Genomic DNA, 22,832 nt, shown 5'->3' on the forward strand with positions numbered 1-22,832 from the left:
TTTCGACCTAAACTCTTGTTCAAATATGACAAGTAAACATGTTGCATTGACATACAGTTGTACATGTGAAGCTGGACATCCGAGATACAAGAAAGATAAAGGTAATATTCAATACTTCTTACTTATATCCTTACCGTGTTGGGCAGGATCTGCTTACCCTTATGGAGCACCTGAGATCACCCCTAGTTTTTAGTGGGCTTCTTGTTACTTATTCTTTAGTTTTCTATGTCGTGCAATGTGTACTATTGATTGTCTGGTTTTCGTTTTTAGCCATGGCGTTGTTAGTTTATTTTCTGTATTTAGTTTATTATGAGTTTGACTGTCCCTCTGGTATCTTTCGCATATAAGTATGTTTTTCAAGATGCAATTTTGGTCAACATAGGTTTTGAAAGTTTTGCCATTTATCTTTTACTGATGTTATATCAGTTCAATTCGCTGATATACATCAGAGTTGCTTGTATCGTCGTGATCATATTATGAAGCACACAAAGCTTATGTACTGGTATGACGTTCATTAGGGGCCTCTGTGGCCTAGTGGTTTTAGTAGTAACTACTGTTATCACTAGCCAGTCAAGACTTATGTTGTGCGTTCTAACCCTGCTCGTGCGAAGGCACTTGAATCCAATCTGTATTAACTAGATTGTCAGTTTTCGGTGGTTATCTCCTGACACTTCGGCTTCCTCCTTCAATGAAACTAGCTGCCACGAAATATTCCAAAAGCGGTGCTTGAATGTGGCGTTAAAACACGAAAAGAAATAATATAAAATTCCGTTAATTACATATTTGGCAGTACATTTTGAGTTTATAATTTATGAGATTGTTCACAATCAAAGATTACACTGTGGCCAAACAAATTTGGCTTGTATATAAGCATACCTATTGTTTCATAAGTACTCTAATGTCGTATGGTGACAAATGGTTAAAATAAATTTTGTTTATTTAACGGCGAAAAAATCGTATACCTTTGACGGAAGCAAAATAAAACATATAACTATATGTAGTAATATGCAAACTGGTGCATTTGGCGTTTGTTTGTTTTGTTTTGTTTTTTTTTTTTTTTAGAATTTGGAAAACAAATATATGTACGCTTGATTTATTTCTGTTTTTAGACATAGTTGCAAAGAGACTCTTTACCTCTCATTATGTATGGAAATGGTCAGACTGCTGTATGTATAAATGAGCGTTTCTTTTGAATTTGAATAAATCATTAAATATATGTGATTTGAAGGTATGTTACATATATATATATAGCATTTAAAGCTTTCAATGACAATGAGAAATTCATGTTGATACTGTCGAAAAATCACTTTAAACGGAGATGTTGTTTTTCTAGTCCTGCAATTTAGATACGAAAGAGGGACGAAAGATACCAAAGGGACAGTCAAACTCATAAATCTAAAACAAACTGACAACGCCATGGCTAAAAATGAAAAAGACAAACAAACAACAGCACACACGACACAACATAGAAAACTAAAGAATAAACAACACGAACCCAACCAAAAAACTAGGGGTGATCTCAGGTGCTCCGGAAGGGTAAGCAGATCCTGCTCCACATGCGGCACCCGTCGTGTTGATTATGTGATTACAAATCCGGTAAATGGTCTAATTCGGTAGGTCACATTCATGAAAGGGAAGGGGATTGTAGTTACGATGTAAGGAACATATCCGATATCATTTGTGAAACGGTTATTCCATAACGGTCAACCAACTCGTGATGGCGTCCGTAAAATTTACGAAGGGATGATTTCAACTTCACCATTTGGATCTCTTGGTTTAATAGCTTCCTTGTGAGCAGCAACCCTCTATCAAGAAAATCATGATAAGAAATGCAAGCACGGGACTATCGTATCAACTGGGAGATATATACCCCGTATGCAGGTGCTGCTGGAATGTTGCTACTTAGAAATGGAAAGTTCACAATTGGAAAGCTGAAATCATCTCTTTTGTCGTAAAGTTTTGTTTTCAACCGACCCTCATTGTCAATTTCTAGATGTAAGTCAAGATATGAGGCCGACGTAACTGTATCTGTATTATCCTTTATCTCTAGCTCGATTGGATAGATGCGTTCCACATAGTCACCAAATTTTGAATTATTTAGTGAAAGAACATCATCTATATAGCAAAAAGTAGAGTTAAAGGATATTGCTAACTTCTTATCTTTCTTCCTAAGAAGTTCCTGCATGAAGTGAACTTATTGATCCTTTCGATAAACTTATTATGTAAGGTTATCAATTTAACACTACAATAATATCTTTCAGTATGGTGTGTATTGGTTTGAATATTTATATTGTAATTAGCTTTTTACCAAATTTATAATTCTATACATATTTGGCATTTTTAACATGAAGCACCCAACTGTGTAAATTGAGAAGAAAGGATAAGGCATTAGCCAGTAGGATATATTTTATTTTATGTGCATAATAATTTCAATGTCTCGTTGAATATTGTAAAATTAAACCGGCACTGATTAAGGTAACTGCCCATCAAGGGTTAGTTTTAAACGTTAGCACAAGAGTTAATGAAAGAGGGAACGGACACTGGAAATTAGATAATTTTATTTCATAAGATATTGATTCATAAAAAAATGACAACAGAGTAATGAACAGTTTGAAAAGTGTATAAATAAAAGTGAGAGTAGTGATATCCGTCGTTTAGGAGATAATATATGTTCTACTGTAAAAGAAAATCTAAATCACCAAGGGAGACAACATGAGAATTTAGAAAGCGAATTAGAACACGTTAGTACATTTAGAGATGAAGAATTACACCACAAAAATGGCACGCTAATAAATAATATTAGACAATTATAGATACAAATGGATACAATTTATGAATATAAAGCGACCGGGTCTCAAATTATATCAATAGAAAAATGGAAAGAATTAGAGGAAAAGAATAAGTCTGATTTTCTAAGATTAAAAAACCAACGATCGCGACAACTTAAAATATCTATTAATAAGGTATTTACAAACAAAAAAAACAATTTTTGAAATAATAAAAAAAAAACAATTATAAAGTGTTATATACAACCACGAATGGGGAATGTGATGGGGAGGATACTTTAGTTAAAACACTTATGCTATTAACATGATCAAGCTAAACAAATCACCTGGTTTAGATGGTTTAACATTAGAATTCAAAAAATTTCTTGGAAAAATTAAAAGCAATGTTTGTTAATGTTTTAAATAAAGAAAATGCGGGGAAACTTCTTTCACAGCGAGCAGGTGTTCTATCTTTTCTATTTGAAAAAAGACCTATTGTCTTTAGGCAATTATCGTCGAATATCACTATTAAACGTAGATTTGAAAAAAATATCTCATACTTGTTCTCCGAGCAAAAAATGAAATTCTTAGATGCTTATAATATGTTTATGAAAGAATTACAAAGGGTTATGAATGAGAACAAAACAGCGTCTCAAAATGTATTTTTCATAAATTTAAAAAAGATTGATACTATAGAAAATAGAAGTTTATATTTTATTATATTCTGAGTGTTTTGTTGGATACTCATGTGTTCACGGGGATACTCTGTTTGAGCTTAGACAGTGAAGTAAAATTGTTACAAGCAATCTAAAGAATAAACAATACTAGAACACACCCGCGAAATCGTGGGCATATACAGCTTGTAAACTGTTGTAGTATAAATTTTTGTAAAAGATTTTATGTCTGGAGAATTTCATATAAGGTATCAAAAGCCCTATCCCTTTTGTCCAAAGTCCGTTATTTGTTTCCTTTCTGTTAAATTCAATTATTTAAGTGTTTCTGGCCTTATACCACAATTCTCCCCCTTTGCTACAATGCAATTTTTGGTAAAAAGTCAAATTAGATTAAAATTTTGTACCGCTTCAAACATGAATTAAATGAAACTGCTTATAGACCATTATTATTCTACTAAACTATGATTTTAGGACAATCCATCAGTGCTTTTCTTTTTGAGAGCCCTATTAACATGCCAATGGTAGGATTTAAATCTTGTATAAATGACTAAGGCTTATTTGAGGGGTGGTCGCAGGGGCCATGATCCCGAAATCCGGGGTTAAAAACGTGAAAGCCCGAAGTTCGTATGAAAATCATATCCCGACCCCGAAATTCGAAAAAAAGGTATTCGTGGATCCCGTAATGAGGATCAATACCGAAATCGCGAGCTTAAAAACACCCGATCCCGACGTCCCGAAAAAATCCTGCCTCCCTCTACATGCTATAATCTCTACTCACTTTTATTTTGGCCAAATCACTATTTTCACTTTCAACAATAATTTATTTATGCCCCATTTATGACCATTATGTTTTCTAGTCTGTGTGTCCGTTCGTTCGTTCGTCCGTCCGTCTGTCCTGCTTCAGGTTAAAGTTTTTGTCGAGGTAGTTGACCATGAGGTTGAAGTCCAATCAACTTGAAACTTTAAAATAGTACACATGTTCCCTATGATATGATCTTTCTAATTTTAATGCCAAATTAGAGATTTTACCCCATTGCACGGTCCGCTGAACATGGAAAATGGTAGTGCCGATGTGGCATCTGTATACTATGGACACATTCTTGTTTCCACATGTTTTACTTATTTCAATATATATGCAAATGGTATGACCCCTTAGATACTGAAAATTTCAAAGAAAACAGTACACAGAATACAGAGAGTCTCTGTATATTATAGTAGTATAATCGTAGTTTACATGTTGATAAACGCGAAAACAATTGTCTCTAAGGAGGTATAATAGTTGTGGTTCTTATCGCAATCTAACAACCATGATATTGAGAACGCTCTGATTGTCTTCATTTTTGTAATCTTTCATTCGATTAGTTGTTCTTGTGCATGTTTAAGTCTTATCTATGATTACAAGTCATTCTGATGACGGAAATAATATCCGAACACCTATTTTGTCGTTTTTCTCCCAAAATAACTCAATCTGAATAATCATAAGAATGGATGACAAATGCGACTATGCATGTTACCTTTAGGACACAGAGGCATGATGATTATTTTATTGTGGAAGGAAGAGAAGCGACACACAAAATGAGGTCTTCTCGTTTAACAGAATAGATGTATGTTTTGTTTAAAAAAAATTGATGCCACTATATAAGAGAGAGCAAGTTGTTTCCTATAAAATGTAATATATTTTATTGAAAATAGGAAATAGCGTAATATTTCTATTTCAGCTAAATATAACCCAAACACACGACGTATCTCTTTTGCCAATTTTGATATATCTCCTAAGCCAATACGTTTACCCGGAAACCTAAATATACACATAAAGAGTAATACTGCAAACGAACATCTAGTAGACAGATGCGAACTATACAGATTAAACGTAACAATGGACAAGAAACTGTTGGGTCATTGGCATGCTGTACCATGCAGAAAGCGGTTTGGAACATGGTAAATATGGAAAAGTTTTAAACGTCTATTTTAATAATGTCTGTTTTTCAAACAAATTGCATCCAAAATTGGCAAGACAGTTGAATAAATCTAGAAAAGTTATGTTTGACAATATCAATTATGGCCGGATATTTAAGGTGGTTTACGTTCAAGAACATATTATTGTCTTACCCCATTTGACTTTTGACATTGGCCTATTATGTTCATGATTCAGGAAATTGGAAAACCATATAAGCCTTTCACATATTTATCTTCATAGGAAATCTTCATAGGTCGATGGTATGGGGTGGGTTTTTTTTTGTTTGGGTCTTTTTGTTTGGTGGTTTTTTTGGGGGGGTGGGGGGGTCAGTCAAAGATGTAGAAAAGTTCGAAATGTTTGTTACATCACTAAGTATCCGAACACCTCTCTTAATGCATTGTGATTTTTAAATGACCTTTCTCCATTTTTTTATTAATGTTACTCTTTACACTTTTTTATTAATGTTTTTTATTCTACACTTAGAGTTCAAGTAGTAATCTATTATTATCATGTAAACTAAATGTGATATTGAAAAAAAGTCCAACTTTGGTTCTAAAAACGGAATATCAAACTCATTGACAAGAATCATCCTAAAGTATGGAACAAATGATTTGTAATTAAAACTCTTATCAAAACAAAAGTCCATTGAAACTGACATCATATTTTTTTTGGACAACATACAATGTATTTGTTACACATGGAAGTTCAATTTCCAAAACACAATCGGCATCCCTATGAGTTACTCTGTTTTTACTTTTTCTTATGAGGCCGATATTAAGTACACATTAAGGCAACAGTAGTATACCGCTGTTCAAATGTCATCAATTGATTGCAAAAACAAACAAATTCGGGTTCAAACTAGTACCGAGCGAATAACATCAACTATAAGAGAAAAACAACAAAACAACAGAAACACTGAAGTGCAACAAAAAACAAACAACTTTGCAACATACATAGTAACAAATTATGTGATAACAACTGCGCAAAATGATAACAAATTGACATTATCCTTTAGCTTCCCGTTATATATGAATGATGCTCGTTTTTTTTAATCATATAAAATTATGTTGACTGCTTCTATTGCATCGATCTGGAGATTAAGTATACAATAAACAATTATAAGTGCATCATATCTTGACTTGAGGAATCTGGAGAACTAGACTTCATAATTTCTTATTTATGTCATTGTAAAAAAAAATTAATTAATTATTTTGTATTTGCCACTTTTGTGTGATATCTTTCTTTGTATAATTATGAGGATTTGTTTCGTAATCCAGTTAAGATTCAAAATTGATAGCTTCTTTTAAAAATGTGGCATTATATAGAAATAAAACACTTCATTTTGATTATTAAAGTTTTCTAGTTTAATCAAACAAAAAGAATATGAGACCGGAGATACATCAAATTAGGGAACAAATAATACTCTCATGGTTGGGAAATTATTCGACATGCAAAGATTCATGATGTCAATATAAGATACAGAGATAATTATCAGGTAATAAATATTGAAACAATACAAATAAACTATTCAATTTTTCTTTATTTGATAAGTGTTCAAATTGTTCACTTTACTTTGCAGTTCATACGAATTCTGTGGCTTCTTACAAATGTTTGGTGAACATTTGTGTCCTCAAGCGAAAACTTTCCACAGTCTACCAACTACTTGTGCATGCCCTTCTGGAAACGTAAATTTCCAGTCTACATGGAACTGGAAATCGACTGAACCATCATGGGACTTCCTTCTAAATGTGAGTAGGCACCATATAATTGGCATTTTTATAACTGATATTATCAAATTAGTATAAAAGGAACAACTATCTATGTTTTTTTTTCAAAATGAATAAGAGAAGAGAAACATACCAAAGGAATATTCGACTCCTCAAAAGTCAAAATAAACCGACAACGCCATGACTAAAAAAGATAGGAAGACAAGAAATATCAAAAAGCATACACTAGTACACAAAACAACACATAGAAAACATATACTTAGCAACAGGTACCCACCACAACTGCGGGTAATATTAGGTACTCTGGAAGAGTACGCAGATCCTGCTGCACATGTGGCACCCTTCATGATGCTCATGTTAGTACAAACCCAATGATGCGTATTATTTGGCAGGTTACATCCTTTAACAGATTCCACGTAAGTCTAGACGGAATACGAAAATAGAGACATATTTGGGATTTTTCTCTTCAAGTCAAGTGAACTTGAGAGTGTATCCGAAATAAAAAAAAAAGACAATCTGCTATTGTTTAGGGGTTTTAAAACTTCACAAAGCATTATGAAGATTACACATCATTAGTTATGAGTGAACAAACTAAATAGAGAGCACGTGAAACAAAATCCATGGTTAGTTCAACTAAAAGGGAACTAATATAAACTGATATAATCAAACGTGAGACTTTGTCAGAAAACGAAACTAATAGAAAACAAGCGTCATCTTCGTAATATATTTGTACATAAATTTGTGGGTTTTGATAAATCTAGGAAGTTTGAAATGCAGTGTGAAACGGCTTACTGGAGTCTATGCTTTTGTCAGTTTTTAAGGTTTTTTAACTTGCATTAGGATTTGGTATTTTTGTTTTTTCTTACTGTTTGTAGTAGAATTAAACAGTCTGTTTGTTTTCCTTTTATCTTTTCTTTTACAGTTCTTGTTTTGTTTTCTGGGAGTAAGTTCAAAAGGTTTCTTATTATTATGTCACTTGTTAGTCGAATTCTTTTTTCTCTTGAAAAATGTATACAAATTATGTTTCAGGGTGATTTCAGAGCAAGAGTAGAAATTATGAAAGGTCATTACATAGTTGGATGCCTTTCAGCCGAGTGGTCTATCACGTTACCATGTAATGGATTTTTGTGTGGACGTCGTTGATTAAATGTATCAATGTGAATATTATTGTGAAATACACTTGATTAAAGTATAGTTACTGCATTAAGTGTTATTGATTTAATGTGGATCTTTTTATCGAAAATACTTTACTTTAATTTGTATCTGTTTTAAAGAAACATGGGATTCATCAAGTAATGACCTCGTGTATCTATTACTATATTCCTCGTACTATTCTGTCCATAGAATTAGTTATAAGAGAACGATTTTCTTCAGATGTCTGACAAGAAACTATTGAGTGTATAATCTCCTGACTGTTGAACGACAGGTCAATCAGAGGTCCCTTCGAAAACATCGCTATGATATAATCTATGAATGTTCGGTACTAACATTGTCTTGGTTTCAACAGAAATTGTTTCAATACTCAGATGTTACTCAACTTTCTGTGAATATTGAACAGTGGTATATTACTTTCCATGGCTATTAAACAGCGGTATACTACTATTGCCTTTAGGCCATCAGTTCCTCCAGCACCGATCCGCATACTACTCTACATTATGGATGAAGTAGAGAAAAAGTTAAAACGAAATTGATCAATGTGCGGAGTTTAATATATTGCGTGATTGACATCTAGCAAATAATTCCGATAAACAGATGACAGAGGCGGTCTTGAACTTGTGATATGACAGTCACTTCTGAAGGGGCGGCCTCGGAGATTTTTTTCTTTTTCTATTTTTTCTTAGTATAAACAGTTGAAGTAGCGTCAAACATTAAATGACTGCTTATCATTTCCCATGTATTCCCTGTGAAAATTGTCAAATTAAAATTCATGACTAAATACAATACAGAAAAGAAAGTTATAGACGGACCGATGAATAAGTTATTTCAGAATACCACCAACTCCTCAAGAAGATGGGCTTGTGTAAGATTATGAGAACATGAAGTACTCCATAACAAGTGGCTCTACACTATTTCGTTAAACGTTCAACAAAAATAAGAACTAATATTCTTAAACTACAAGTGTACAATTTCAGCTATATTACTATTAAATCAGCGGGTTTATAGAGAAACATTAAAATGAAAATAATGAACAATCAAAGGTACATGTTGTGTCTTTTTGGAACATCAACCAAAGAGGAGGAAACCTGCAATAGTTTAAATAGTATGACCAAAAACTTCTCATTCTAATTTAGTTATTTCAACATCTGAAGAACACTTGCCTATAAGAGGTAGGTCATACAATCCTGGAACAGAATCATTATCCAAAACACACAAATTGTAAGCCTCACTGTCAGATCTAAATAACCTTACATAACTGTAACACTTTGAAAGGATATTGCAATTTTCCAATTCAGAACAAAAACAGTTTAGTTAATCTTGTTTGTTTTGTTTTAGGTTTTTTTCAAAAGTGTAAACAAGAACATTGTCATTTGTAAATATCATTCTGATTAACAAAAAACGATGATGTAGTTTTATATTTTGGTGTGCGAACATTGAAAGTTCTCATAGTAATTAAGATTGTGAAATTGCGAATCACGAATTACTTAACAGAAAACAATTTATCAGCACTCTATTGATGACAAATTAATTACTCTTACGTATAGCTCGGACTCAAATGTTGCAGAATTTTCTGAGTTGATTCTCTCGCCGTATGAAGTTATATTTCCAAAACATTTTTTTTACATAAATAAGGCCTTTACTTTTCTCGTTTGAATTGTTTTACATTATCATTTCGGGACATTTTATAGCTGACTATGCGGTATGGGCTTTGCTCATTGTTGACGGCCATACGGTGACCTATAGTTGTTAATTTCCGTGTCATTTTGGTCTCTTGTGGTCAGTTGTCTCATTGGCAATCATACCACATCTTGTTTTTTATAAAGCAGAGACAATTGTTTTTATATTCTAAAAAGATTTTAATCACGGAAAATTAGCTCATTCTTTACAATTATCTTGGAATTTTCATTAACAGCCGTTATATATGGTTCCGCATGGGCTACATGCATTTGCTGGATTCTGGCAGAACGAAGATTTTGAATCAAAGACTTTTCCCGAATCACAGTGTGATAGCGTGGAATTTCCATTTATACAAGTGTAGTAGATATCACACCTTCCCATCCGTTCACTTTTATAGTTACCATTTGGTCGACCGGAGCAGTCGACACCATATCCAACTCCCCAATAGGATGATGGTATTTCATATAAATCTCTGCATTTGCCATTGTGGGGTGCCATGTTGGTTGAACAGGGATTTGGACCACCGTAAATATTTCTTTCATCTCGACATTCAAAATATATATCTCCAGGTGGCGAAACATATTTATTTCTGTATATCCCATCATTGAATCCAACGCAGTCAGGTGTGAAATAAATACAGACTTTACAAGCTCCTTGACAATTATAGCTTACTGCAAGGTAGTCACCTACATTAAAAACACAAAAATACAAAGTTGATATTAGCAAAGTAATCTGATCAATGACACATGTAAATCACTTTTCTTAATTACTTAGCATTTTTTTTTCTTTTTTTTTTTTTTTTGGTTCCGCATTCTCATTGTAGTAAATCACGTATAGAACCAATTTTTGGGTGCACACCACACATTAAATCAGGTACTACAGTTTGGTAATCCATATAAGAGGGTATCACAGAATGAAGTATTTTGACCTAGTTCTGATGTGTCAATAGAATTCATAAATATCTATCAAACATTGAAGTTCTTTTCTAGTACAAATATTTTGAAATGAAGAGTTAAAAAATTTCTTGGATTGATTAAGTGTGTGTTTAACTGTTTCAAATACCACAAGGGACACAGCTAATGATAGGTTAATGTGGTCAAATAAGAACAAGTATCCCACCTCTTACCTAAATGATCGTTCACTCCATTTTCAACGTTCTCTTTCTTTTTTTATTTATTATTATCATTATCATTATTATATATAATTATTTCTATGATCATCATTATTATTACTATCAATATTATAATAATTACTATTATTATTATTATTATTATTATTATTATCATTATTTTTATTATTATTATTATTATTATTATTATTATTATTATTATTATTATTATTATTATTATTATAACCATCAATAAAATATAGAAGAAATAAACAGATTGACGGATTGTCATGATTTGTCAACAATGAACATTCGATGTATTGATACCAAGAATGCACGATTAAGGACTTTCATTTTATAATAACCGACACAGTGTCAAATGAATTCAACTCAATTGTACAAAAAACATGTCATCATTCTATTTTTTTTTTCTACAATTGTGCATTTAAAGTTTCATATGTATATTAGTGTATTATTAATTTACTATTTTTATAACTTATATTTACACTTTACTCTTATAATAATTTTGCAAATTTTCTAATTATAATTATCAACACGTTTAGTAGTTTATGGGAAACTTCATTTACATTAAATTTTCCAGAAATCTATTTCAAAATTTAAAGAACTTGTGGCAGATTTAAGATATCTTTGCTAAGATCATCCTGAGACAGCTTTGAGACGAATCTCAAATATGTCCTAAAATAGTCATAAGAGAATCATAAGACATGTCCTAAGATATGTCTTATAACAGCTTCGTGAAACCGGTCCCTTAGTTTTATCTTTTCTTAATGCTTCTTACATTTATGCATTTTCTTTGTATTTATATCCTCGGCTGTCATTTTGGAGTTGTGAGTTTTTGAGTTGTCAATAAATTTCGTGGTAACATTTGAAAAATAAAATAAATCTCTCTTTGATATTCGCATTTTTTCTGCTTACATTTACTTACATTTATTTTTGGTTTCGTGTCTAGATCCGCATTTAACCTCATCATGATCTCGACAGGACATAGTTGTTGTAGAGAATAGTTCTGGGTACGGACATTCATGCAGGTAGGCAGGTCTCAAAACTTGTGGAATATGGGAATATAGTCTGTTCTCTGTTGGAAGTGGAGAAATCACTTGACTGCAGTTATAAAATAGCTGACAACTATTTGGATGAGGTATAAGTGTGTTGGAATCGCACTGGCATGTTTGATTGACATCTAAAAAAGACCATTCTTATTTCATAGAATATAAATGGGTCAAATATTTTTATTTTGAAATATATTTTTCGCATTTTTTGCAAATTCTTGTCCATATACTATTATAATGATGATGTTGTATGATTCATTGTTTAAACTTCAGGAGACACTCAATATGCATCAATTTGACCACTCTAGTTTATGTTTTGTGCGATGTCTAATTGCTGCGTATGTTGATTTATATAAATAGTTATATCTGTCTGCCTTCGTTATATCATTGAAAGCTTTCATTCCTTTGAATAACTTATTGAATAAATCATGCAGAGCATTTCATGTCAAAGTTGACCTAAATACAAGAATAACATTATAATGAAACATTGTAAAATATATTATTTGTTTGCTAAACATACAGATTGATTCTCTATAAAAACTGTGATAAATTCATTTTTTATATTTATATTTTGTGTACGCTTTTAATCTAAAAATTAAACAAACCTATTTCACACTTTGATCCTGCGAAGCCGTCGTTACACACACATGTATTATTGACACAAGTTCCTCCGTTCTCACAATGCTCGATCGAACATGGCACTTAAATCAAAAGCATATTCTAATCTTTTAATTGCAGTTATTTTTGTGTCAAGTTTTTGTATCCCGTAAATCCATTTGCGTATTTTGTAAAATTAAGTTTTAAGAAACATTTTGTTGCAATGAAATACCCTGATTTTTCGGTCAAATTATAGGTATATTTGAAATAAATCTAGTATTGTATTTCTGTTATTTCATACATCAAATGTGTTGTCTGATTAAACGAACTAAGAATGTTCATAAAAAGTAGCTATTATATGTGACTCAACATTAATATTAGTGCAATAAAACAAAACACTAATATAAGCCAGTTCATTTTGTACATGTGATAACAAATTTTCTAAAACAAGTTCAAAGAACTTTTTTTGCTAGAAGATATTGTTTTGACATTCTCTTTTTAGTAAATTGAAGTGTGCTTCAAATTCATTCTTACTTCAGGTGAGTTTAGTCAACACGATTCCATAAGTTGTCAAAGCTAATACCATGATTAACCATCCTTTCAAAATCATCTAACCTTATCTTGCATACAAATATCACAAAACCAAACTTCTCTTTGTGATTACTTGATAGCTTGTAGAAGACTTAATTTGTTCTTTTACAAATTCAACCTTTTTTAATCTAACAACACATTCAGTTGTAGAACTTTGTAACCGCTTGCACAAAAAAAAATTGTTCAAGAGTTCGAATTTTTGTTTTTATAAAGTTCTATAAATCTTACCTGTTTACATAGAGTGATTTTTTTCTGATATTTGTTTTTAAAAAGTTCTATTTAAATGTTACCTGTGTAATAAAGGTATAATTTTCTGATTTTCGTTTTTAAAAGTTATATAAATATAAGTTATATAAATATATATATCTTACCTGTGTACATACGGTGAAGTTTTTGTTCCATCCTAAGAGTTGCCTGTTTCATCTCTGACAGGCTCTGAGATATCTTTATATAGCTATCTACATCCAAATTCGTATTGCCAAAGTTTGCAATTTGAAAATTAGAAACAGAAGTGGAACATTGATCTGATCTGACCAAACCAGAGAGGGATATCGTTAAAATTATTATCAATAACATCGCTTCTGTACTGCAGTGTATAAACTATCTTTGTCTTATAAATGTAATCATCGTCTTTTTATAGTTTTATCATAGTTGATAACAATATTTTTGTTTCTATGAAATAAAGATATCTATAACACCTGAAATGTTAATCTTTTAATTATTTAATACACTATGATAAAGTGTCATGATCAGACTACTTAATAAAACATTGGTTTAAATACAATTCACGCTATAGACACGATACTTGAATTAATGTTTATCTGCGAAATCATGCAATAAGATGATTAAAATAAATTAATATCTATACAGCCTTTGAGGGTTTTTTTGTGACTCAGCGTGGTTGTCTTATTGACGTCAACTCCTAATATTATGTTAGTAATTTTTTGTTGATGATTCATATATGCAGTTAAAAATCATAATATCTCTTACATGTATCACTGGAAATAAGATTTTACTTTTCACGACTAATTGTTACGGTGGTCAACAGTTTACTGAATACAGCTCCTCCGCTCAAGGATAACGAGCATTTATTATTTGCAACTCTTCTCCGCTTAAAACCTCTACAAATCATAGAGAACAACATGTTACTCTTTGCACCTCGTTAACAATGTTTAAATTGTCTTAATTCTTTACTTTTAGTAATTCGTTATTACTCACAGAGAACACCATTTTACTTCGTAACTCATGTTACTCATGTTTACCAACGGGAAATAACATTTTACAATTTGTTACTCATTTTCACTTACGAAGAACACCATTTTACTTTTCGCTCCTCGTTATTATCAAATAACCAAACCCATTTCCTTTGGCTCCTCTTTATCACTCAGGGCAAAGAAAAATTATATTTTAATTTTCGCAACGAGTTACCACTCCCCAAGAACAAAAACTTACCCAACACACTTGGATAACTTTCACTTTTTAATACTCATTATAACTCACAAGGGAAAACATTCTATATTTTGATGTTTGTAACACTCACATGTATCATAATTTTTTTCTTGCCACTCCTCTTTTCATTCACAGATAACAACATTTTACTTTTTGACCCATATATTATCTATTACAGAAAACAACAACTTACTCTTCGCTCTTCGTTATCCATCAAAGAAACTAACAGTCTAATTTTACTCTTCGTTATGACTCTCAGAAAACAACAGTTTACTCTTTACTCATATTATCACACACAGGTAACACAATGTACTTTTTCCTCTTCATTTTTTTCTCTCAGAAACTACTTGTAAGTTTTCGCAACACGTTACCACTCATAGAAAACAACTATATTTTTCGCAACTCTTTAATGGTGAAATGATTATAACATAATGCTTTTTATTTATCGTTTTCAGTCTCTCAAATGAACATTGTATTTTTATCGGCGGTTAACTGCTCACAAAGAATAGCATGGTACTTTTCATACTTCCTGTCAGCTATTTAAAAATAACATTGTACTTTTCATAACTCCGGTAGGCTAACTAAGCATATAACATTGGTACATATTATAAAGAATGACATTGTACTTTTCGCCACCAAATGTAAATAATTTTTTTTTAAATATTTATCAACCATCCTGCTTTTGTTGCAAAAATTTTACTTGTCACGAAAAATCCATCATCAGCCAATAATATATGGATAATAGAACATCATTGAAAAATATCTATTACTACCATTACAACAAATCGATATATGAATAGATATCAATGATTTATATAAAACTGTTTAAGAACAAAAAAAATTAGAATGTTGTCTTATTAGTTATGTAAGAGTGATTTAAAAGTCATTTAAATTTATTAAAAAAAAGATGTTCAAATTGTTACATGTTTAATGTAAGGAAACAGAAAAGGGACTTAATCAAAAGTTAACAGAAGCATTCTCATAGAGAAGCAAGACAGAAAATATTTAAAGAGGCTGAATCCTAGCTCAAAAATTAAAAAAAAGTCCTATTATTCCATTTATTTACGCAGATAAGTTTATTTAAGGAATTATGTTCATCCTGTTCATGACAAATTCTTATCTTATCATATGGAATACCGTTCTGAAATTTATTTAGATCAGAAGTATGTTTTCAATTGTTACAATTGCAGTATGTAAGTATGCTTTCTCTAAATATCTGTACATCTATGCATTTACTGTTCGTTTGTTTTACAGAAAAGTGTGAAAAGACGGACAACACCACGGCCAGAAAGAAACATGACGAAAAATCTACGAAACGAGTCATAATCGGCTAAAGTTTTAGTAACAGCAATGCCTTTTTAAAAAAATCAGGTATTCCGGAAGAATTGGCAGTTTTGAGGTTGCAGATGTGAGATAAATGTGAATTTTCAGCAGTTTATTTACACAAATTCCCTTAAAGAAAAAAGGTTACCGTAATTTCTTTGGCTTTAATGTGACAAAATTTAAGAATCAGTTCCTGTCGGTAAACATGTTACAGCAAATTCAATATGTTTACTACTTGTTCTCCTTTAACGACTTGAACTGTATTTCTAGTATGAATTCGGAAGTGTATGCTTGATATTTCAGATATTACTATACTGTTCCTACATCATGATTGTCTGATAGAAGGTTTGTAAAATTACCGATTAATAATTTAAACCTTTGAAAAATTTAATCTAGTCACTGCTTTAAAAGTAACATAAACAACAAAACACCTTTTATATCGTCTTAGCCTGTTTTGCTACCTCTGGACAACATTCATATGCCATTGTGGCATACTTGTTTCACACGCTGGATAAAACAAAAAGATGGAAAATAAACTTTTCAAGATCCTTGTAAAATATACTAGTTATATACAATTTATGTATGTATTTCAAAGTATATAAATATAAGTTAAAACGTGCTGCTATTAAATTATTATCTTCCCGTACCTTAACTCGACGACAACTATACTGTTGTATGCAGTGACCTTATATAAAAAAAAATTGGCTCCCTTATTTTCCCTTATATGTCACATGTTCTTTGATTTTACGTTGATTGTTTATCGATGCCACTGGCGGTAAACCTTGACCAAATAAATTGAGAGAAATAAAAAATGTCTAAATTTTCAAATACAAAATTGTGCTCTTGATAATCAAGTTATTGTGTGTGATCTACTTAAGATGTATTTATCTATACGAGTTTTAATCAACGGTAAATGTCATGTAGATCTCACATAAATCTGCGATATCCTATCCTTATAATTGTGGGTATTGATCTACATGTAAACTTTAATCCTATAATATATTTATACTTATATAATATACTATATAAATGTATCATGCTATTTCAATTGAATAACGCAGTGTAAACCAGAAATTGAAGTTGTTTTTTTATCAGTCTCGTATTAAGTTTTTGAAGAAATACATCAACACTGTTATTGCTTTTGCAGCTACTTTTCCTTACAGCCAGCAATGGAATTGGAGAGACTGTTGTATGTATATATTTACTGTTTTTGCATTGATTTATCAAAAAAAGGCTATTGAAACTATAGCTATTAATGATTAACATCTTTCCAAGAACTGTTACTGAGTAACAGGTTCATTACATGGAATGTCCCTGTGGTATATTTCGTCTCTCTTTAGTACCTGCACATGCAGAATATATGTGGTGTGAGCTCTCAATCTTACTTGTGACAGTTACAAACCCTATAAATATTTTTTGCTTATCATGTTCATTAAACTATGCTCTTTTAACTTTCGGTATCAATTTTAAGTTCTTAATATATTTGATTTCAGCTAATTACATCCTTCACATAAAATGCTCATATTTTGAATTAGATCTGATAAAGTATTCTACAATTTTGATATATTTTGTCCCTAATGTAGTACACCCCATTTTAAAAATATTATCAAGAAAGCGCAGATGAGATTTTTTTAATTTTTAATACGTAATAACTGTGCTCTAAAGTCAATATATAAACTTTATATCAATAAGATTAGTAATAAACCAAATGTATATGTATGACTTTAAATAAGACAGCTTTGCAAAACTTTACCAAGATTTACGATTACCAGTGAACTAATACATGAGTAATATTAGTATATCAATGTTTATTCCAAAAATAGCTGCTCCAGCTACACGTGTGGTCTATGTGGACAATTTTGATGTGTCTCCTAAACCTATACTTATACCAGGAAATATCTCCGTAACTCTTAACAGTCATATTGCTCACAAACTTGTAGCTGATAATTATTACAGACTGAATGTCATGATAGAAAAAAAACTTTTAGGCCGGTATCATAATGTTCCATGTATTCACGGAATCGGGTCATGGTAAATATAACTTTCAACAGTTCAAACTTAAGCTATGTTATGTTTTGTGTATCATTTCGACATTCATAACAATTTAAAACAGTGATTTTTGCCATTCGATTTTCACCAAAAATTGTTCTTATACCAATATGCAGTTTACCAATACACATTTAGAAAACAGATTCAAAAGATTAGGCTTTATTACGATATCTTGTCACTCGGCGTGAAACAAACCAACCATACAATTAAAAATGCTAAAAGCTACCCAGACTGAAAAAGCAAGTTGGTACCTATGTATTTTGCTTTGCGACAATTTTGCTTTGACCCCATATTACACTAAAAGTATCTCAAAATATTCCAGAGCTAGAGTTCTATTTCTTGATTTTATTGACACAAACAGATTGCTGCTAATTATTGAGTTGATACAAAAGTTATAAATGATTTAGATAACGACATCTTTCTTACGAAAATTTGTATCACAAATCACCACAAATATGCACTCTCTTTATATGAATGGAAAAGTGTTATCTTCCTCATGCCAAGTACAATTACTATTACTGAATTCCGAATACTCCATATGCTGTGTTTTGTTGTCAGGAGTAACGTGGCATATATCTGTAGTATCACACTTGGATCCTTGATTTTAATTGGGAGGTTTAGCTAGCTATTTAATAGGGTTTACCCACCATATCTTTCGGAAAATGCCTGTACCAAAACAGGAATTTGTCAGTTGTTTGTCACTTGGTCCGTTGATTTTTTTGTTTAATTTGTTAGTAATTTATACTCTTTTTTTATATAAAAAAAAAGAAGATGTAGTATGATTGCCAATGAGACAACTCTCCAGAAGAGACCAAAAATGACACCGAAATTAACAACTGTAGGTCACCGTACGGCTTTAACTTGCTTTTGAATTCGGTATTTTTGTTATAACTTTAGTATGATTTTTGCTGATTTTGAATTTTACTTTCTGTGTTTAACGTCTGTATCACGTGTGTATTGCTTTCGTCTGCACGGTCATGTTTATCCTTTGTTTAAACAACCGGTTGGATTTTTTAGTGTAAAGAAAAGATTTCATTTGATTTTTCATTTTCTGCTACGTATTAAGGTTAGTTAATGTATAGGTGGTTTAATATGATATATTTTAATGTTTGTTAAGACAAGCTAAAACTACCAAATTATTGTGATGTCAATTTTGCCTTCTCTCAACTTTTCTGAATATAGAAATATGGTAACCTGTATTTTCTTCCGACTGATTCTACAGAGATAACCAAACTCATAATTCAAAACACAAATTGACAAGGTCATGGCAAAAAAATGAATAGCGACAAAAAGAAAAAGATTTTTACAAAATACAATACAGAAAAAAAGACAAAGACTGAGCAATACGAACAAAACGAACCTGGTTGGAAATCAGGTTGTCTGAAAAGTAAAGTTAAGTAGATGATCATGATCTTTGTGTGCCTCCCTTCCCGTTTCTCATGTATGTACAAATTTTGTCAAGGTAGGTCAAACTTGTTGAAGTCATATTCGAGGAAAAGAGATGAGGTTACAACCATTGGAACATATCCAAAGTTATCTGCGAAAAAGATATTTCATAACGGTCAAACAACTAATGCGTTTCCATCGGTTTTAGTTTGTAACCCGGATTTTTTTTTTTTTTTTTTTTTTTTTTATCGATTTATGACTTTTCAATAGCGGTATATTACTGTTGCCTCTATTTATTAAACAACTGGACAGGCCATCCGGAAAATGTTCAAGGACTTAATTTCTACTTTACTTTTTTCAGAATCCTTGGTTTAATAGCTTCTGTGTATACAGTGACACTCAAAGAAATCATTATAGTAAACAGGCAACAATCAATCAATAAATTAGTCATGCCTATTGATACGATGTTTTAAATGAAATACATAAACAAAAACTTGTTTACTAGAAAAAAAAAGTGTTCCTGATACAAAGAACTTGTGTTCTTAAATGAAATTACGTATCTATTACACCTTGACGTACAATGTATACATGAAAAACACTAGAAAAGGCATTGTATGATGGTCTATTGGTGTTGTCTTCTGTTGGGTCGAGTTGTTGTTTTTTGACATATTTCCCTTTTCAATTTTATGTTTTATTTTTATATGTCATTGTTATTAACGATTGAATGATTTTAAAATCTTTTATCACGATGATATTTGTTAATTAATTCATCAAGTTCATTATTTACAGCATGTACGACGACTTATGTGAGACCATGCAAGAATATTTCAAAAATCACTCCTGTCCTAAAATAGTAACAGACCATGGTTTAACATGCGGCTGTCCAATTGATGGTATCTCACTCTACATGAATAGTTTACCTGCTCGTCTAAATTCGATTCCACCTAAATTTTTCTTCATAGCATCTGTAAGTGTTCATATATGCATTATATAAAGTCAAATGGCAAAACGTCAGTTCGAAGTGAAAACCAGTATTTGCCTTGGGATAGTGTAATTTATATCTCTCGTAATTAACAAATCCAAACCAATCATTTAGATTTGAAGTTTCACACCTTTCACTGACATCCCTGTAAATATTTCTAAATCGCGCGTAGGTGAAGGCATACTTATGATTATTGTATATACAAATAGCATAATTTAAAAAGTTCACATTTGTTATGTGTTATGTGTTATGTGTTCCTGTTAGTTATCAGTTTCTGTAAATTTTTAGTCTAGCCTTCCATTGCGTATTTTCATAGAATTTGTTTTACTTTTATGCATTGTTAATTTGCCCTGTCGAATATGGGTTAACATGTCCTATTAGTATAAAGTCATCCAAATGTGTTATATGGTAGAAAAATATGTTTTTTAGGTTTCACAAGAATGGACTTCATATAAATCGTATTTTGAAAATTTATCATATCGATTCATTACAAAGGCCCTTCATCATATGTACATTATTGTCAATGATAAACCACTAGTATAATTCACCAGCAATGATTTTGGATAAAATGAAATTTGATCAACATCTACTCTGTTACAGGGTGATTTTAAAGTAAGAGCAGAATTGTTACATGGTTCATTGACGATCGGATGTTTGGAAGTTGAATTGACCCTAAGTGCCCCTTGTACTGGATTTATGTGTGGAGGGTAATAATATATGAACAGAAAATTACCATAATGATTAATAAAGTTTTTGAACCGTTCATTCCTTAAAATTGCTCTTTTTTCTTAATTTACTGACGGTAGTATTATAGGAAGCAGACGGTAATAAAGGCTTACCTATTCAGAACTTGAATATTTTCTTAACTGATATCTAACAGTGGAATAGATGTACTTAGTGTATCTCGGGGATAATGAATACGAATATCTTCAAATAAAAAAGGTTTTGTCATCGACGTGTGCCAAATTACATTACATTATCTGTTCCATGAAATTTAGTAATTTGGGGGCTCTCGAGCCATGCCGGACAATTTTTCACGACCAATCTTTACAAAATTGCATCTGCAATAGAGTCCTAGATGTGGTAGCGACAATACAAGAATGATAATATAAATAAAAAGTGTATATGAAGAAAAAGATCGAGAGTGGATTATTCTCCCGACAAAATGAATCATCATGGTAATAATACCATATTGTATTTTGAGTATTGATACTTGAGATCGCATAATAGACATCTTTAAAAGATATTTTTATCGATACAGACATATATCTCATTTGGTTATCTCTTCCATGAAGGGAGTTGCAGTCTTATATTACCTTCTTTTGGTCTTCCTGTACTTTTACATAAAATCACAAAGGAATTCAATATAATAAAGGGAAAAGGGAGGTGCATGAAGCTCGTCAATGACGCAAAAAGAAGGTTTCCATTTATAATGAGGTTTAAAAGACAGAGGCAAAAAAGAAGCAAAAGAGAAGCGACAGATACAAAAGGGAAAATCAAGCGCACCAAAATACATAAAATAATTTTTGTTCTTCCCTCACCGGGATTAGAACTCATGCTATTGAGATATCGTGACACCAAATCACAGAAAATAATTATATTTATAAGTACGTCTGAGTCAGTGACAACTCTACAACAGATTTATCCATCGGATCACCAGCAATGATGGTGATACATGGCTGTGTACATTATGTATATACAACTCGTCTTAACATCAACCCAACAATGTTAGATCTGTAAATTTGCTTTGGCAAATTTTTTGTTCTTCCCTCGCCGGGATTCGAACCCATGCTACTGAGATATCGTGACAGCAAATCGCCTGCACTGTAGCCGTCCCGCTAGACCACTATATATATTTTTTTTTTTTTTTGAGAGTCTAGGTGGTCGTGTAGTCTAGCGGGACGGCTGCAGTGCAGGCGATTTGGTGTCACGATATCACAGTAGCATGGGTTCGAATCCCGGCGAGGGAAGAACCAAAAATTTGCGAAAGCAAATTTACAGATCTAACATTGTTGGGTTGATGTTTAGACGAGTTATATATATATATACATATGGAGAGAGAGAGAGAGAGAGAGAGAGAGAGAGAGAGAGAGAGAAAACCATACACATACAAATATGTCTCATTCGTCTTGTTACATTCGAGGAAAAGGGACGTGATTATGGTTGCTTGTAGTTACGATAATTGGAACTTTTCCTTATCATTTGTGATTCAAATTTACCTTTTGGAACTGTTTAATACAAGTGTTTGATGCACAAAACACAATAAAAATACACCTTTAATTCAACCTTTTTATATGTGATTTCTCCTCAAGACAATGT

At 31.7% G+C, this 22,832-nt stretch overlaps 1 protein-coding gene and 2 long non-coding RNA genes across 3 annotated transcripts; 2 read left to right on the forward strand and 1 right to left on the reverse strand.

The window, feature by feature from the left end:
• Positions 1-8,326, forward strand: LOC143049128 (ganglioside GM2 activator-like). The gene is made up of 5 exons (XM_076222884.1): positions 1-101; positions 1,110-1,166; positions 5,158-5,377; positions 6,976-7,144; positions 8,153-8,326. The coding sequence occupies exons 1-5, from the start codon at positions 26-28 to the stop codon at positions 8,264-8,266; spliced, it is 636 nt and encodes a 211-aa protein (XP_076078999.1). The 5' UTR covers positions 1-25; the 3' UTR covers positions 8,267-8,326.
• A 1,787-nt stretch (positions 8,327-10,113) lies between these two features.
• LOC143047480 (uncharacterized) lies at positions 10,114-13,958 on the reverse strand. The gene is made up of 4 exons (XR_012969573.1): positions 13,696-13,958; positions 12,742-12,837; positions 12,013-12,267; positions 10,114-10,644 (listed from the first exon to the last, which is right to left on the reverse strand). It is a non-coding gene; the product is annotated as an uncharacterized LOC143047480 (long non-coding RNA).
• A 1,956-nt stretch (positions 13,959-15,914) lies between these two features.
• Positions 15,915-21,266, forward strand: LOC143049129 (uncharacterized). Its single transcript, XR_012970077.1, has 6 exons — positions 15,915-15,966; positions 16,400-16,441; positions 17,244-17,285; positions 17,920-18,127; positions 20,321-20,498; positions 21,114-21,266. It is a non-coding gene; the product is annotated as an uncharacterized LOC143049129 (long non-coding RNA).
• Positions 21,267-22,832: the final 1,566 nt, after the last annotated feature.

The sequence above is a fragment of the Mytilus galloprovincialis genome, chromosome 10 (assembly GCF_965363235.1).
Source record: "Mytilus galloprovincialis chromosome 10, xbMytGall1.hap1.1, whole genome shotgun sequence".
NCBI lineage: Eukaryota > Metazoa > Mollusca > Bivalvia > Mytilida > Mytilidae > Mytilus > Mytilus galloprovincialis.

Coding starts and splice junctions, on each gene's coding strand:
- LOC143049128 (XM_076222884.1), top strand. CDS start 26: ATGACAAGTAAACATGTTGCATTGACATACAGTTGTACATGTGAAGCT. Junction 102..1,109: donor GAGATACAAGAAAGATAAAG/GTAATATTCAAT, acceptor TTCTGTTTTTAG/ACATAGTTGCAAAGAGACTC. Junction 5,378..6,975: donor AGAAAGCGGTTTGGAACATG/GTAAATATGGAA, acceptor TTTACTTTGCAG/TTCATACGAATTCTGTGGCT.